The 18,828-nt window shown below is 40.4% G+C and overlaps 1 protein-coding gene across 1 annotated transcript in view; it reads right to left on the bottom strand.

The window, feature by feature from the left end:
- Window positions 1-18,828, bottom strand: part of LOC129830507 (regulating synaptic membrane exocytosis protein 2-like) — a 257,440-nt gene that overhangs the window by 222,785 nt on the left and 15,827 nt on the right. Inside the window, exons 5-8 of the mRNA XM_055893080.1 lie at window positions 18,137-18,183; window positions 15,088-15,197; window positions 7,738-7,910; window positions 2,838-3,009 (exon numbers count right to left, since the gene is read on the bottom strand). Of these exons, the coding sequence (XP_055749055.1) occupies window positions 2,838-3,009; window positions 7,738-7,910; window positions 15,088-15,197; window positions 18,137-18,183 (502 nt within the window). The remainder of the gene's footprint in view (window positions 1-2,837; window positions 3,010-7,737; window positions 7,911-15,087; window positions 15,198-18,136; window positions 18,184-18,828) is intronic.

Here is an 18,828-nt window from a genome sequence, read left to right on the forward strand (position 1 = left end):
AAATTGTGTTGTATTATTACATTATGCTATGTTATGTTATAGAATTTTATTTTATGTTATGTTACATTATGTTGTGTTACGCTATGTTATGTTATGTAACATTATGTTATGTTACATCATGTTTTGTTACATTTTGTGATGTTACAATATATTGTTTAATATTACTTTATCTTATGTTATGTTACATTACATTACTTGATGTTATGTTACTTCATGTTTTGTTTCATTATGGTATGCTACATTATGTTACATCATGTTATATTATGATACGTTATGTTATGTTACATTATGTTAAGTGATGGTATGTAAAATTATGATATTTTATGTTACTTTTTTAATGTTAGGTTATATTACATTATGTTATACTATGTTACGTTATGTTACATTATATTGTGTTATGTTATGCTATGTTATGTTATGTTACATTATGTTATGTTGTGTTACATTATGTTATGTGGCATTGTTATATTATGTTACATTACATTATGTTATGTTACATTTTGTCATGTTATTTTACATAATATAATGTTATGTTATGTTACATTATGTTACGATACATTACATTATGTCATGTTACATTATGTTATGTTAGATTCTTATGTTATAATATGTTGCATTGTGTTACATGATGCTATGATATGTTACGTTATGTTTCATGATGTTATGGTATGTTACATTATGTTATGTTCATTTACGTTATATTACGTTGTGTCAAATTATGTAAAGTTACATTATGTTATGTTAAGTTATGTTATATTATGTTATGTTACATCATGTTATGTTGTATTATGTTATTTTGCCTGATGTTACATTATGTTACGTTAAATTATGTTATGTTACATTAGGTATGTTGCATTTTTATTTATTTATTTTTTTCTTTTTTCTTTTTTTAGGGGTGGATCAGCTTAATATTGCGGAAAGAATGTTGCTTCCAATGTAATTGTCTGCATCATTTCCATTCCCCCATATTTTTTGGGGTAAATATATATATCCATATACGTATGCATACATATACACATATATACATACACATACCTATATAGACATACATACTTTTTTAAAGAATATGCCTTTATTATTATTATATAGGTATGTTGCATTGGTTATGTTACGTTTTGTAATGTTACATTATGTTATGTTACATTTTGTTATTTTATATTACATTATGTTATGTTATGTTACATTATGTAATGTTACATTCTGTTATGTTGCATTGTTATGTTATAATATGTTATGTTATGTTACGTGATGTTATGATATGTAACATTATGTTATATTGCATTATGTTATGTTAAATTACGTTACATGAAATTATGTAAAGTTGCATTATTTAATGTTGTGTTATATTATGTTACATTATGTTATGTTATCTAAAGTTATTTAACATTATGTTAAGTTATGTTACATTATGTTATATTATGTTGCATGACGTTAGAATGTGTTACGATATGTAAATTTATGTTGGTAAGTTTTGGTAAGTTTTGTTACATCATGTTATGTTACATTAGGTTACGTTACATTATGTTACATTATGTTATTTTACGTTATGTTATATTGTTATGTTATAATATGATATGTTATGTTACATTGTGCTATGTTACATTATGTTATGTTACATTATGTTAAATTATGTTATGATATGTTATGTTACCTGATGTTACGGTATGTTACACTATGTTATGTTACATTATGGTATTTTAAATGACGTAATATTACGTTATGTGAAATTATGTAAAGTTACATTATTTAATGTTATGTTACATTATGTTATTTTAAGTTCTGTTATATTATGTTATGTTACATTATGTTATGCTACATTATGTTATGTTACGTTGCTACATTCTGTTATGTTATCCTATGTTATGTTACATTATGTTATATTATTTTATGTTATCCGTGTTACATTATGTTATGTTACATTATGTTTAGTGACGTTCATTTACTTCAGGATATGCTATCTCTGACATGTCTATCTATGTGTTGTATTGTGTTATATAATGCCGTGTTATATTATGTTGTGTTATGTTGTGTTATATTATGTTGTGTTATATTATGTTGTGTTGTGTTATATAATGCTGTGTTATATTATGTTATATTATGTTGTGTTATATTATGTTGTGTTATATTATGTTGTGTTGTGTTATATAATGCTGTGTTATATTATGTTGTGTTATGTTGTGTTATATTATGTTATGTTACATTATGTTTAGTGACGTTCATTTACTTCAGGATATGCTATCTCTGACATGTCTATCTATGTGTTGTATTGTGTTATATAATGCCGTGTTATATTATGTTGTGTTATGTTGTGTTATATTATGTTGTGTTATGTTGTGTTATATTATGCTGTGTTGTATTATGTTGTGTTATATTATGCTATGTTGTATTATGTTGTGTTATATTATGTTGTGTTATATTATGTTGTGTTATATTATGTTGTGTTATATTATGTTGTGTTATATTATGTCGTGTTAATTTATGTTGTGTTATATTATGTTGTGTTATATTATGTTGTGTTATATTATGTTGTGTTATATTATGTCGTGTTATATTATGTTGTGTTATATTATGTTGTGTTATATTATGTTGTGTTATATTATGTCGTGTTAATTTATGTTGTGTTATATTATGCCGTGTTGTTTTATGCTGTGTTATATTATGTTGTGTTATATTATGTTGTGTTATATTATGTTGTGTTATATTATGCTGTGTTATATTATGTTGTATTGTTTTATGTTGTGTTATATTATGCTGTGTCATTTTAAGCTGTGTCATATTATGTTGTGTTGTGTAATGTTGTGTTATGTAATATTATGTTAATGTGTAATGTATCTTACCCCTCCCATGAATTCACTCTCATCCTCTCTGACCCTGGCCTGGTCCCACAGAGTGATCTCCAGCATGCGCTCTCTAAACTCCCTCCAGTGGACAGGCATGTACATGAACGTCTGGTTCCATTTAGGCTCCAGGGACTTCTTCACAGTTTTCGTTCTCCTTTTGCTTTTGTCACTAGAAGGAAGGATACCATATCCTTTAAAATTATGGTTTCGTGCAGTAACACAACGTTGGTATAAGGCAGTAATACAACCATGGTATAAGACAGACAGTAATACAACCATGGTATAAGACAGACAGTAATACAACCATGGTATAAGACAGACAGTAATACAACCATGGTATAAGACAGTAATACAACCATGGCATAAGACAGACAGTAATACAACCATGGTATAAGACAGTAATAAAACCATGGTATTAAACAGTGATACAACCATGGTATAAGACAGTAATACAACCATGGTATAAGACAGACAGTAATACAACCATGGTATAAGACAGACAGTAATACAACCATGGTATAAGACAGTAATACAACCATGGTATAAGACAGACAGTAATACAACCATGGTATAAGACAGTAATAAAACCATGGTATTAAACAGTGATACAACCATGGTTAAAGACAGTAATACAACCATGGTATAAGACAGGCAGTAATACAACCATGGTATAAGACAGTAATACAACCATGGTATAAGACAATAATACAACCATGGTATAAGACAGACAGTAATACAACCATGGTATAAGACAGGCAGTAATACAACCATGGTATAAGACAGGCAGTAATACAACCATGGTATAAGACAGTAATACAACCATGGTATAAGACAGGCAGTAATACAACCATGGTATAAGACAGTAATACAACCATGGTATAAGACATTAATACAACCATGGTATAAGACAGTAATACAACCATGGTATAAGACAGGCAGTAATACAACCATGGTATAAGACAGACAGTAATACAACCATGGCATAAGACAGTAATACAACCATGGTATAAGACAGACAGTAATACAACCATGGTACAAGACAGACAGTAATACAACCATGGTATAAGACAGACAGTAATACAACCATGGTATAAGACAGGCAGTAATACAACCATGGTATAAGACAGGCAGTAATAAAACCATGGTATAAGACAGTAATACAACCATGGTATAAGACAGGCAGTAATACAACCATGGTATAAGGCAGTAATACAACCATGGTATAAGACAATAATACAACCATGGTATAAGACAGACAGTAATACAACCATGGTATAAGACAGGCAGTAATACAACCATGGTATAAGACAGGCAGTAATACAACCATGGTATAAGACAGTAATACAACCATGGTATAAGACAGGCAGTAATACAACCATGGTATAAGACAGTAATACAACCATGGTATAAGACATTAATACAACCATGGTATAAGACAGTAATACAACCATGGTATAAGACAGGCAGTAATACAACCATGGTATAAGACAGACAGTAATACAACCATGGCATAAGACAGTAATACAACCATGGTATAAGACAGACAGTAATACAACCATGGTATAAGACAGACAGTAATACAACCATGGTATAAGACAGACAGTAATACAACCATGGTATAAGACAGACAGTAATACAACCATGGTATAAGACAGACAGTAATACAACCATGGTATAAGACAGGCAGTAATACAACCATGGTATAAGACAGGCAGTAATAAAACCATGGTATAAGACAGTAATACAACCATGGTATAAGACAGGCAGTAATACAACCATGGTATAAGGCAGTAATACAACCATGGTATAAGACATTAATACAACCATGGTATAAGACAGACAGTAATACAACCATGGTATAAGACAGTAATACAACCATGGTATAAGACAGACAGTAATACAACCATGGTATAAGACAGACAGTAATACAACCATGGTATAAGACAGTAATACAACCATGGTATAAGACAGACAGTAATACAACCATGGTATAAGACAGTAATACAACCATGGTATAAAACAGGCAGTAATACAACCATGGTATAAGACAGACAGTAATACAACCATGGTATAAGACAGTAATACAACCATGGTATAAGACAGACAGTAATACAACCATGGTATAAGACAGTAATACAACCATGGTATAAGACAGGCAGTAATACAACCATGGTATAAGACAGTAATACAACCATGGTATAAGACAGGCAGTAATACAACCATGGTATAAGACAGTAATACAACCATGGTATAAGACAGTAATACAACCATGGTATAAGACAGGCAGTAATACAACCATGGTATAAGGCAGTAATACAACCATGGTATAAGACAGGCAGTAATACAACCATGGTATAAGACAGGCAGTAATACAACCATGGTATAAGACAGTAATACAACCATGGTATAAGACAGACAGTAATACAACCATGGTATAAGACAGTAATACAACCATGGTATAAGACAGGCAGTAATACAACCATGGTATAAGACAGACAGTAATACAACCATGGCATAAGACAGACAGTAATACAACCATGGTATAAGACAGTAATACAACCATGGTATAAGACAGGCAGTAATACAACCATGGTATAAGACAGTAATACAACCATGGTATAAGACAGGCAGTAATACAACCATGGTATAAGACAGTAATACAACCATGGTATAAGACAGACAGTAATACAACCATGGTATAAGACAGTAATACAACCATGGTATAAGACAGGCAGTAATACAACCATGGTATAAGACATTAATACAACCATGGTATAAGACAGGCAGTAATACAACCATGGTATAAGACAGTAATACAACCATGGTATAAGACAGACAGTAATACAACCATGGTATAAGACAGTAATACAACCATGGTATAAGACAGGCAGTAATACAACCATGGTATAAGACAGGCAGTAATACAACCATGGTATAAGACAGACAGTAATACAACCATGGTATAAGACAGACAGTAATACAACCATGGTATAAGACAGACAGTAATACAACCATGGTATAAGACAGTAATACAACCATGGTATAAGACAGACAGTAATACAACCATGGTATAAGACAGTAATACAACCATGGTATAAGACAGACAGTAATACAACCATGGTATAAGACAGACAGTAATACAACCATGGTATAAGACAGACAGTAATACAACCATGGTATAAGACAGACAGTAATACAACCATGGTATAAGACAGACAGTAATACAACCATGGTATAAGACAGGCAGTAATACAACCATGGTATAAGACATTAATACAACCATGGTATAAGACAGACAGTAATACAACCATGGTATAAGACAGACAGTAATACAACCATGGTATAAGACAGGCAGTAATACAACCATGGTATAAGACAGACAGTAATACAACCATGGTATAAGACAGACAGTAATACAACCATGGTATAAGACAGGCAGTAATACAACCATGGTATAAGACAGACAGTAATACAACCATGGTATAAGACAGGCAGTAATACAACCATGGTATAAGACAGGCAGTAATACAACCATGGTATAAGACAGGCAGTAATACAACCATGGTATAAGACAGACAGTAATACAACCATGGTATAAGACAGACAGTAATACAACCATGGTATAAGACATTAATACAACCATGGTATAAGACAGGCAGTAATACAACCATGGTATAAGACAGACAGTAATACAACCATGGTATAAGACAGACAGTAATACAACCATGGTATAAGACAGTAATACAACCATGGTATAAGACAGTAATACAAGCATGGTATAAGACAGGCAGTAATACAACCATGGTATAAGACAGTAATACAACCATGGTATAAAACAGTAATACAACCATGGTATAAGACAGGCAGTAATACAACCATGGTATAAGACAGTAATACAACCATGGTATAAGACAGGCAGTAATACAACCATGGTATAAGACAGTAATACAACCATGGTATAAGACATTAATACAACCATGGTATAAGACAGACAGTAATACAACCATGGTATAAGACAGTAATACAACCATGGTATAAGACAGACAGTAATACAACCATGGTATAAGACAGACAGTAATACAACCATAGTATAAGACAGGCAGTAATACAACCATGGTATAAGACAGTAATACAACCATGGTATAAGACAGACAGTAATACAACCATGGTATAAGACAGGCAGTAATACAACCATGGTATAAGACAGTAATACAACCATGGTATAAGACAGTAATACAACCATGGTATAAGACAGACAGTAATACAACCATGGTATAAGACAGTAATACAACCATGGTATAAGACAGCAATACAACCATGGTATAAGACAGTAATACAACCATGGTATAAGACAGTAATACAACCATGGTATAAAACAGTGATACAACCATGGTATAAGACAGTAATACAACCATGGTATAAGACAGGCAGTAATACAACCATGGTATAAGACAGTAATACAACCATGGTATAAGACAGGCAGTAATACAACCATGGTATAAGACAGTGATACAACCATGGTATAAGACAGTAATACAACCATGGTATAAGACAGGCAGTAATACAACCATGGTATAAGACAGTAATACAACCATGGTATAAGACAGACAGTAATACAACCATGGTATAAGACAGACAGTAATACAACCATGGTATAAGACAGTAATACAACCATGGTATAAGACAGTAATACAACCATGGTATAAGACAGACAGTAATACAACCATGGTATAAGACAGACAGTAATACAACCATGGTATAAGGCAGTAATACAACCATGGTATAAGACAGACAGTAATACAACCATGGTATAAGACAGACAGTAATACAACCATGGCATAAGACAGTAATACAACCATGGAATAAGACATAAACATGGAGTGATGTTGATTCCTACCTTCTGTCGGGGAGGAGGTATATTTTAACATAGGGGTTCCTGGGCCGGCCGTCTTCCCTGGAAGGAAATTCTTTAGCTCCCAGGATGGTGACTATGAGCTGGTGACCCACCTTGTCGTACCACAGTTTGACCTGGAGGGAGATTAGAGCTGTGTTATTATGAGGTGATGAACTCTGATGTATTGGGAGGGTCTAACATTAAAGCATAGCATATAGCAGTCTAGCAATACAGCACAGCAGTAGCCAGTGTGTCTGTTAGTAAGAGTTTATTAGAAGCCAATGTCTGGAAGCCATATCATGCATCTAGACTCAGGTGGTGGTTTCAACGACTGCCAGGCACTATAGTTGATGTTTTCTTTACAAACTAAAAAGAAGTGATGAAAAACTATTCAAAATGCTTGAGTCAGATTTAAAACTCAAAATAAAACGCTTTCAAACGATTTAAAACTCAAAAGAAAATGCTTTGCTCCTTTTTTGCAAAACAAATTATGTTCAAGTGAAACAATTATCTAAGATTGAAAACACTAGTTGCACAACCGAGAGGCTCCCTTACAAAACAACATTTAATTCTGCAAACTTACCCAGTTTGTGGCAAATTTGCTGCAAACTAAATAGTGTGCTACAAAATGTTGTTGAAGTTTGCAAATGTTTGCCACTATGGGTGAATCTGCGGCACACCTTTGGCAACAATAATATTTATTGCCATTAGTGGCAAACAGTTCGCTAGAGGTTTATTTCTGGCAGACAATTCTCTCAAGATTATATTTGAATCTGTGGCTAACCTGTGGAAGAAACAGTTTACCCCAAGACGTTTCTGGTGAACACATGAGTTCCAAGACCAGTAACCGTTGATGACCAATCAAGGGAATTAGAAAAATATGTTGGAAAATGGAAACAAAGCTAGCTACAGTACCTACCAAAGTTGTCCGGTGAGTGTCTAATTATTAATAAAATGTTCATTTAGCAATGTCATGTTTAATAGGATAGAGTGAAACCCATTTTGTTGATACCAGTTTCAATCTGTCAATGCCACTGACTGACTGGCTAGCATTTAGCTAGCTAACATTAGCTATTATATTTTTGCACAATTCATGTGATAGGTAGCTAGCTAACCACTGATTTGCCTGAACAAATATTTTTAGCTGAATACGTTGGTGTTTTTTAATATCAATATGCATGTCAATATGCTTGTGTCACGGCTCTCTAGCATCTTAGCTAGCCCAATAGCTAAGGTAGGTAACGAGCTAGCTATGAACAAAATTAGTCGATTTGACATCAAAGCAAAACTTTTGCAGATGGATGGATACCCCCCAGATGGATACCCCCCAGATGGATACCCCCTCAGATGGATGGATACCCCCCCAGATGGATAGATACCCCCCCCCCAGATGGATGGATACCCCCATCTGGGGGGGTATCCATCCATCTGGGGGGGGGGGGGTATCTATCCATCTGGGGGGGTATCCATCCATGGATGGATACCAGATGGATGGATACCCCCCCAGATGGATACCCCCCCAGATGGATGGATACCCCCCCAGATGGATGGATACCCCCCTAGATGGATGGATACCCCCCCAGATGGATGGATACCCCCCCAGATGGATGGATACCCCCCCAGATGGATGGATACCCCCCAGATGGATGGATACCCCCCCAGATGGATGGATACCCCCCCAGGTGGATGGATACCCCCCCAGATGGATGGATACCCCCCCAGATGGATGGATACCCCCCCAGATGGATGGATACCCCCCCAGATGGATACCCCCCAGGTGGATGGATACCCCCCAGATGGATGGATACCCCCCCAGATGGATGGATGGATACCCCCCCAGATGGATGGATACCCCCCCAGGTGGATGGGAACCCCCCAGATGGATACCCCCCAGATGGATGGATACCCCCCAGATGGATGGATACCACCCCAGATGGATACCCCCCAGATGGATACCCCCCCAGATGGATGGATACCCCCCAGATGGATACCCCCCAGATGGATACCCCCAGATGGATACCCCCCCAGATGGATACCCCCCCAGATGGATACCCCCCCAGATGGATGGATACCCCCCCAGATGGATACCCCCCCCAGATGGATACCCCCCCAGATGGATGGATACCCCCCCAGATGGATGGATACCCCCCCCCAGATGGATACCCCCCCAGATGGATGGATACGCCCCAGATGGATACCCCCCAGATGGATACCCCCCAGATGGATACCCCCCAGATGGATACCCCCCAGATGGATGATACCCCCCCAGATGGATACCCCCCCAGATGGATGGATACCCCCCCCAGATGGATACCCCCCCAGATGGATGGATACCCCCCAGATGGATGGATACCCCCCCCAGATGGATGGATACCCCCCCAGATGGATACCCCCCCCCAGATGGATGGATACCCCCCCAGATGGATACCCCCCCGGATGGATACCCCCCAGATGGATACCCCCCCCCAGATGGATGGATACCCCCCCCAGATGGATACCCCCCTAGATGGATGGATACCCCCCTCCAGATGGATGGATACCCCCCCAGATGGATACCCCCCAGATGGATACCCCCCCAGATGGATACCCCCCCAGATGGATACCCCCCAGATGGATACCCCCCAGATGGATACCCCCCAGATGGATGGATACCCCCCCCAGATGGATGGATACCCCCCCAGATGGATGGATACCCCCCCAGGTGGATACCCCCCCCAGATGGATACCCCCCCAGATGTATACCCCCCAGATGGATGGATACCCCCCAGATGGATACCCCCCAGATGGATACCCCCCCAGATGGATACCCCCCCAGATGGATACCGCCCCAGATGGATACCCCCCAGATGGATACCCCCCCAGATGGATACCCCCCAGATGGATACCCCCAGATGGATACCCCCCCAGATGGATACCCCCCCAGATGGATGGATACCCCCCCCAGATGGATGGATACCCCCCCAGATGGATACCCCCCCCCAGATGGATGGATACCCCAGATGGATGGATACCCCCCAGATGGATGGATACCCCCCCAGATGGATGGATACCCCCCCCCAGATGGATGGATACCCCCCCAGATGGATGGATACCCCCCCCCAGATGGATGGATACCCCCCCAGATGGATGGATACCCCCCCAGATGGATGGACACCCCCCCAGATGGATGGATACCCCCCCAGATGGATGGATACCCCCCCAGATGGATATCCCCCCAGATGGATGGATACCCCCCAGATGGATACCCCCCAGATGGATACCCCCCCAGATGGATGGATACCCCCCCAGAGGGATGGATACCCCCCCCCCCCAGATGGATGGATACCCCCCCAGATGGATACCCCCCCAGATGGATACCCCCCCAGATGGATGGATACCCCCCCCAGATGGATGGATACCCCCCCAGATGGATACTCCCCCAGATGGATACCCCCCCAGATGGATGGATACCCCCCCAGATGGATGGATACCCCCCCAGATGGATGGATACCCCCCCAGATGGATACCCCCCCCTCCCAGATGGATGGATACCCCCCCAGATGGATACCCCCCCAGATGGATACCCCCCCAGATGGATGGATACCCCCCCAGATGGATGGATACCCCCCCAGATGGATGGATACCCCCCCAGATGGATGGATACCCCCCCAGATGGATACCCCCCCAGATGGATACCCCCCCAGATGGATGGATACCCCCCCATATGGATGGATACCCCCCCAGATGGATACCCCCCCCCCCAGATGGATACCCCCCCAGATTGATGGATACCCCCCCAGATGGATACCCCCCCAGATTGATGGATACCGGCCCAGATGGATACCCCCCCAGATGGATGGATACCCCCCCAGATTGACACCCTTCGCCTACCTGTGGTGTTGGAAGAGGCTGTGTTGGGAGGAAGATTCATCAACACCCTGGAAATATGTCGTAACGCTTTGAGTGATAAATGATAAAGCAAGTAAATGCACGTATTATTGTAATATTATTGTAATAAATGTAGCCCATACATTCATTCTTTGTAACAAATAAATCTGCCATTACACTAAACTAGTAGCTAGCTTATCTTGATCATGCGTTGTTCCTTCTGTCTCTCTAGAAGCAATCAGTTACATTTACATTTACATTTAAGTCATTTAGCAGACGCTCTTATCCAGAGCGACTTACAAGTACATACATTCATACTATTATTAGTATTTATTTTTTTGTACTGGATGTTACAAGGCAAAAAGACAGATTCAGGCCTTCCATCAAACTGAGGACAGTTTGTTGCCCGGGCAACGAAGGAGTGGCTTCGTAAGAAGCATTTCAAGGTCCTGGAGTGGCCTAGCCAGTCTCCAGATCTCAACCCCATAGAAAATCTTTGGAGGGAGTTGAAAGTCCGTGTTGCTCAGCAACAGCCCCAAAACATCACTGCTCTAGAGGAAATCTGCATGGAGGAATGGGCCAAAATACCAGCAACAGTGTGTGAAAACCTTGTGAAGACTTACAGAAAACGTTTGACCTCTGTCATTGCCAACAAAGGGTATATAACAAAGTATTGAGATAAACTTTTGTTATTGACCAAATACTTATTTTCCACCATAATTTGCAAAGAAATTCATTACAAAACCTACAATGTGATTTTCTGGATTTTTTTTTCTCATTTTGTCTGTCATAGTTAAAGTGCACCTATGATGAAAATTACAGGCCTCTCTCATCTTTTTAAGTGGGAGAACATGCACAATTGGTGGCTGACTAAATACTTGTTTGCCCCACTGTATTTAGACAATAGGGCTTTGTTTCAATGTTAAAAATGTGCTTTTTCTAAAAAAGAAAAAGAAAATGTAACTCATTAACCTACAGTGTACACAGTTAGTATTATTTATTATTTCCTCTCTTAGTTAATGTTAACCCAAATGTATATGTTAATACACGTCCATCTTTCTAAACTTGAACCAGCCATCAAATGTATTACTATAGGGATCTAAGTAATTTCATGATTTAGTCTAGTACTTCTAAAGAGATTGTAGAAATTTGATGACAAATAATGACAAAGCAAAAACAGGTTTAAAAAAACAACAGAATTATTGCATTTACATTAGTATTCAGACTCTTTACTTAAAACATTCAGCAGGTCCAGCAGGTATATCTCACTGGTCATCCCCAAAGCCAACACCTCCTTTGGCCGCCTTTCCTTACAGTTCTCTGCTGCCAATGACTGGAACGAATTGCAAAAATCACTGAAACTGGAGACTTATATTACCCTCACTAACTTTAAACATCAGTTATCAGAGCAGCTAACCGATCGCTGCAGCTGTACATAGTCCATCTGTAAATAGCCCACCCAATCTACCTACCTCATCCCCATATTGTTTTTATTTACTTTCTGCTCTTTTGCACACCAGTATCACTACTTACACACCATCATCTGCTCATCATCATCAGCTCATCTTTCACTTCAGCGTTAATCTGCTAAATTGTAATTACTTTGCTACTATGGCCTATTTATTTCCTACCTCCTCATGCCATTTTCACACACTGTATATAGACTTTATTTTTTCTATTGTGTTATTGACTGTACGCTTGTTTATTCCATGTGTAACTCTGTGTTGTTGTTTGTGTCGCACTGCTTTGCTTTATCTTGGCCAGGTCACAGTTGTAAATGAGAACTTGTTCTCAACTAGCCTACCTGGTTAAATAAAGGTGAATACTGATTTTTTTTTAAATAAAGATGGTAACCAAACCAGTCCAGTATTCTCTCAATAACATACATAGACGGTGTCATGACAATGCCCTCTTTGGGTACAGCGAGCACCATCCCCCTCTCTCTGGCTCCTACAACCAGGCTGCTGTGGTCAGAGAGCTCGTAAATTCCTAGGGAAGATCCTGCCTCATGGCCACACAGTATAGAGACAGAGTGAAGTTTCATAGAGAGAAGAAAGAAATTTCTTCCAACTCACAGAACTTGAGCTCCGAACAACATTTATGTTCCGGAGAAGGTATAAAAGATCGGTGAAGAATCCAGCTACAAACTGGTCCGTTTGGTACAAGTTTGTAAAACTCATGGGGGACGGTGCGACCACATTACCATAACGCTGTTTATATAATAGCCTCAGATATGAGGTTTACATCTAATTGTTGTATAAGATGGACGAGTGAGGATGATACTGTTTGTAAAATTGTGTAATGTTATTTTGGATTGGATTCCCTTTTGAGTTTCACTAAATCAGAGGACCGCCCATGAGCACAGTTATGGTCGGGCATCCTGGGACAGGCCCTTTTCTGCCCTTCCGAATAAAACCCCCACTCGGGTTTCTATCACCAGACCATGTTTCTCTCAATCACGAGAGGAGGTTGCAGACCAGCTTTCCTCGATAACGAGAGGGCCAAGGTTTGAGACCAGACTGCTGAATCTTTTAACCATTCCACATCACTCTGTCGTGGTTAGAGTGGATGGTTCAGAGAGAGAGAGGACGGAAACTCTCCAACAGAAACAAACTTTTCAGCAGAGATCCCGACGACACACTGAGCGTAAATATATATATTGATTGCAATTGTTCCCGAATGAGTGAGCGTTCATGTGTAAGGATTAGCATTTCAATTGTTATAATTATCAACTCTGTAGTGACGTCTCATCTGACCCCCACTTCCCTTTGGCCTAACAAGCCGCCATGCCGGTTTAGCCCACTAGGGCACATTCTCCTATCATTTCTTGTAACCATATTTACTTTGTTTGTTTGTTTATGCATTTCTGTGAATTACTTAGTTAGTAAATCCATGATTTAAGACAATTGATGTATGGATGACTCATAGTGAAGACTGGGTTCGTGCAGATAACCAACAATTTACAACGTTTGGAATGAGACTAACGTGAGGTAAAGTAAATAATTCATTAATTAAGAAGAATAATTGATCAGATATGAAAATATCTGAATGGTTATATTAGGAAAAGTATAACTTTGTAATCTGAATAATATTCTTATTTCCCCCGACTTCCTAGTTAATTACAGTTACATGATTAATCAGTTTAATCATGTAATAATAATTACAGAGAGTTATTTAAAAACTAAAAGTCTTCAGTTAATGATAGTAAAGACACGACAACGGCAACCAAACCAGTCCTGTATTCTCTCAATAACTTATAGAAACGGGAACCAAATAAGTAACTTTGAAACTTAGGACAGTGTCTATTGATTTATATCAGTCAAATGACAGACAGCACATTGTTGTCCCTCCACCCATAAGGCCCCGGACTTATCATCCTCATTAAACCTTAACGAGAACACCATTAACTAATTAAGTGATCCAACCAATCCCCTTAGTGAGTGATAATGATTGGCCACAGAGCAGCAGTACATCGTGGCTACTTACTGAGACGTGTCCAGACAGGCACTGTGGGGAGTAGCGGAGCATCCCGGGACTCATGGGGGACGTGACGGATATCGCTCGACCCATCTTCTGGGATTCAAATAAACTCGAACCTGCAGACACAAGCAAATCTGTGTTATTTTCACTATAAGGTTAAGGTGTGTAGGGACTTGTTTTCTTTGAATCATTGTGTATTTTCACATAAAGGTTAAGGTGTGTTGGGGCTTTTTCATTTCTATATAATTTATCTTTGTTTCATAGTATAGTTTATTTAATTGTTATTTAGCACAGTCACATGATTTCTTAATTTACAGTATGTTTGCCAATCAGTTGGGCTGCCAGACTTATTTGCCATACCTTTTGCCTCATCCCTCTCAACCATACCATTTTTCAATTCCTCATCAATCCAAGGGGATGTAACAGTTTGTACAGTCATTTTCATAATGGGTACATGCTTATTAGTAACTGTAATAAGTAGTTTCATAAATGTGTCAAGTGCAGCGTCTGGTTGCTCCTCATTACACACCACAGACCAACAAATATTATTTACATCATCAACATATGAATCACTACTAAATGTATTGTATGACCTCTTATACACTATATTAGGCCCAGCCTTTGGAACTGTGGTTTTCCTAGATATGGCCACTATATTGTGATCACTACATCCTATGGATTTGGATGCAGCTTTCAAGCAAATGTCTGCAGCATTAGTAAAGATGTGATCAATACATGTTGATTATTTCATTCCTGTGCTGTTTGTAAATACCCTGGTAGGTTGACTGATAACCTGAACCAGGTTGCAGGCACTGATGAGAGCCAGTCAATATTTAAATCACCCAAAAAATATAATTTTCTGTTGATATCACATACATTTTCAAGCATTTCACACATATTATCCAGATACTGACTGTTAGCACTTGGTGGTCTATAGCAGCTTCCCACAAGAATAGGCTTTAGGGGGCCTCCCGAGTGGCGCAGTGGTCTAAGGCTGTGCCACTAGAGATTCTTGGTTCGAGTCCAGGCCCTGTCGCAGCCGGCTGCGACCGGGAGACCCATGGGGCGGCGCACAATTGGCCCAGCGTCGTCCGGGTTCGGGGAGGGTTTGGCCGGCAGCGATATCCTTGTCCCATCGGGCACTAGTGACTCCTGTGGCGGGCCGGGTGCAGTGCACACTGACCAGGTCGCTAGGTGTACGGCGTTTCTTCCGACACATTGGTGCGGCTGGCTTCCGGGTTAAATGGGTATTGTGTCAAGAAGCAGTGCGGCTTGGCTGGGTTGTGTTTCGGAGGACGCATGGCTCTCGACCTTCTCTCCCGAGTCCGTACGGGAGTTGCAGCGATGAGACAAGACTGTAACTACCAATTGGATACCATGAAATTGAGGAGAAAAAAGGAGTGAAAATACAAAAAAAAGAATAGGCTTTAGGTGAGGCAGATGAACCTGTGGCCATATTACTTCAACAGTTGTAACAGTTTATGCTGAGAGTCGAGAAGCTAGTTCAGGGAGTGAATAAATAAATAAACGAACATGAAGAAAAGAAGAAACAGAAACAGCGAACCGACATGAAACAGATACAGATACAGACTCCAGTTTGGGACTGAGGAAGGAACCAAAGGGAGTGACATAAATAGGGCAGGAAATCAGAGAGGTGATGGAGTCCAGGTGAGTGTCAAAAAGTGTTGGTGCGATGGTGACAGGTGTGCGTAATAATCAGCAGTCTGGTGACCTAGAGGCCAGAGAGGGACGTGACAGTACCCCCTCCCTGACGAGCAGCTCCTGAAATGCGGCTCCAGCCGCAGGACGCCAACAAAAGGGACGATCCCAGGGATCAGGAGCGGACCGGCCACCTCTGCCGAAACGCGGGAACCTGTCGAGCCGACTGGGGCGCGGGAGCCCGGTGACCTAGAGTGCCGAAGAAGGAGCAGACAAAACAGCACCCCCTCTCTGACGCGCGGCTCCAGCTGCAGGATGCCGACCAGAGTGACGTTCCCGGCGATCAGAGCGGACCGTTCGGCTTCGTAGAGGCACAGGAACCTGACAAGCAGCCTTAAGTGCCGGAGCCTGGCAAGCCAGCTGTGGCTGGGGAGCCTGCCGAGCCTACCGAGTCTTGAAAACCTGGCGAGCTAGCTAAGGCATGAAAGCCTGACAAGCTATCTGAGGCATCCTCGGTAGACTCAGCAACAGACGCTTGACCTGCCAACCGAGTCTTGGCACCCCGATGTACCGGCTGAGACATGAAAGCCTAAAGAGCCGGCTGAGGCATCCTCGGTTGCTCTGGCAGCGAAACCCAGACCCGACGTCACTTCCAACACAAAAACTAAAAACACCCCCTGATGCTTCCCTTTGGTGAGGCGTTACTTTGTAACGCTGTACGCTGAGAGTCGGGAATAAACAGCGACATGAAACAGATACAGAAACAATAACGCCTGGGGAAGGAACCAAATGGACACTAATAGATGGAGTCCAGGTGAGTGTCAATAAGCTCTGGTGCGTGTGACGATGGTGACAGGTGTGCGTAATAATCAGCAGTCTGGTGACCTAGAGGCCAGAGGGAGTATACGTGACAACATTATTTAACATTAGATCGTCTCTAAGCTTTACAGGAATGTGGTTCTTTATATAGACCGCAACACCGCCCCCCGTTGGCATTTCTGTATTTTCTGTAAATGTTGTAACCATGTGTTGCTGCCACTGTATCATCAAAGGTATTATCTAAGGGAGTTTCAGAGATAGTCAGAATATGCATGTTATTTGTTACAAGCAAGTTATTGACTTCATAGACCTTGTTTCTCAGGCTGCATATGTTAATGTGGCCTTTTTTTAGCACTTTTCTGGGTTGCTTGATTGTTTTTAATGCTTTCCTGAGAAGCTTATCAGAAGTAGACTTGATAGTGCAGGGTGAGCTGCACAAAGTGGTCTTCCTACTAGGTCACATTGCTTCAGTTTTCTTTGAATCATTGTGTAATTTAGTAAAAGCTAAGAGCTATACTACATCCCGATGTAGGCATTGTTAATGTCATGATAATGAATGTATGATGTCACCACTCACTTGATTCTAGTTGTCCATGTGTGCTCTCTGAGATACTGGGAAAATCTCTGGGAAATAAACAGAATCCCAACATGATGAAGCAAGAGATATCTTCACAGTTACATTACTGTTACTGCCCTCTCGCTAGTCAAATATGGGTCACCTATATATGTTTATTCAGAGGGTCCAGAGGGGAATTGTTCTAATGAAGCTTGGATGTTATCTGTGGAGTTGAGGGACTGAAGCTGGGATGTTATCTGTGGAGCTGAGGATTGAAGCTGGGATGTTATCTGTGGAGCAAGGGGACTGAAGCTGGGATGTGATCTGTGGAGCTGAGTGACTGAAGCTGGGATGTTATCTGTGGAGCTGAGAGACTGAAGCTGGGATGTTATCTGTGGAGCTGAGTGACTGAAGCTGGGATGTGATCTGTGGAGCTGAGAGACTGAAGCTGGGATGTTATCTGTGGAGCTGAGTGACTGAAGCTGGGATGTGATCTGTGGAGCTGAGTGACTGAAGCTGGGATGTGATCTGTGGAGCTGAGTGACTGAAGCTGGGATGTTATCTGTGGAGCTGAGAGACTGAAGCTGGGATGTTATCTGTGGAGCTGAGAGACTGAAGCTGGGATGTTATCTGTGGAGCTGAGTGACTGAAGCTGGGATGTGATCTGTGGAGCTGAGTGACTGAAGCTGGGATGTTATCTGTGGAGCTGAGGA

The sequence above is a fragment of the Salvelinus fontinalis genome, chromosome 32 (assembly GCF_029448725.1).
Source record: "Salvelinus fontinalis isolate EN_2023a chromosome 32, ASM2944872v1, whole genome shotgun sequence".
Lineage (NCBI taxonomy): Eukaryota > Metazoa > Chordata > Actinopteri > Salmoniformes > Salmonidae > Salvelinus > Salvelinus fontinalis.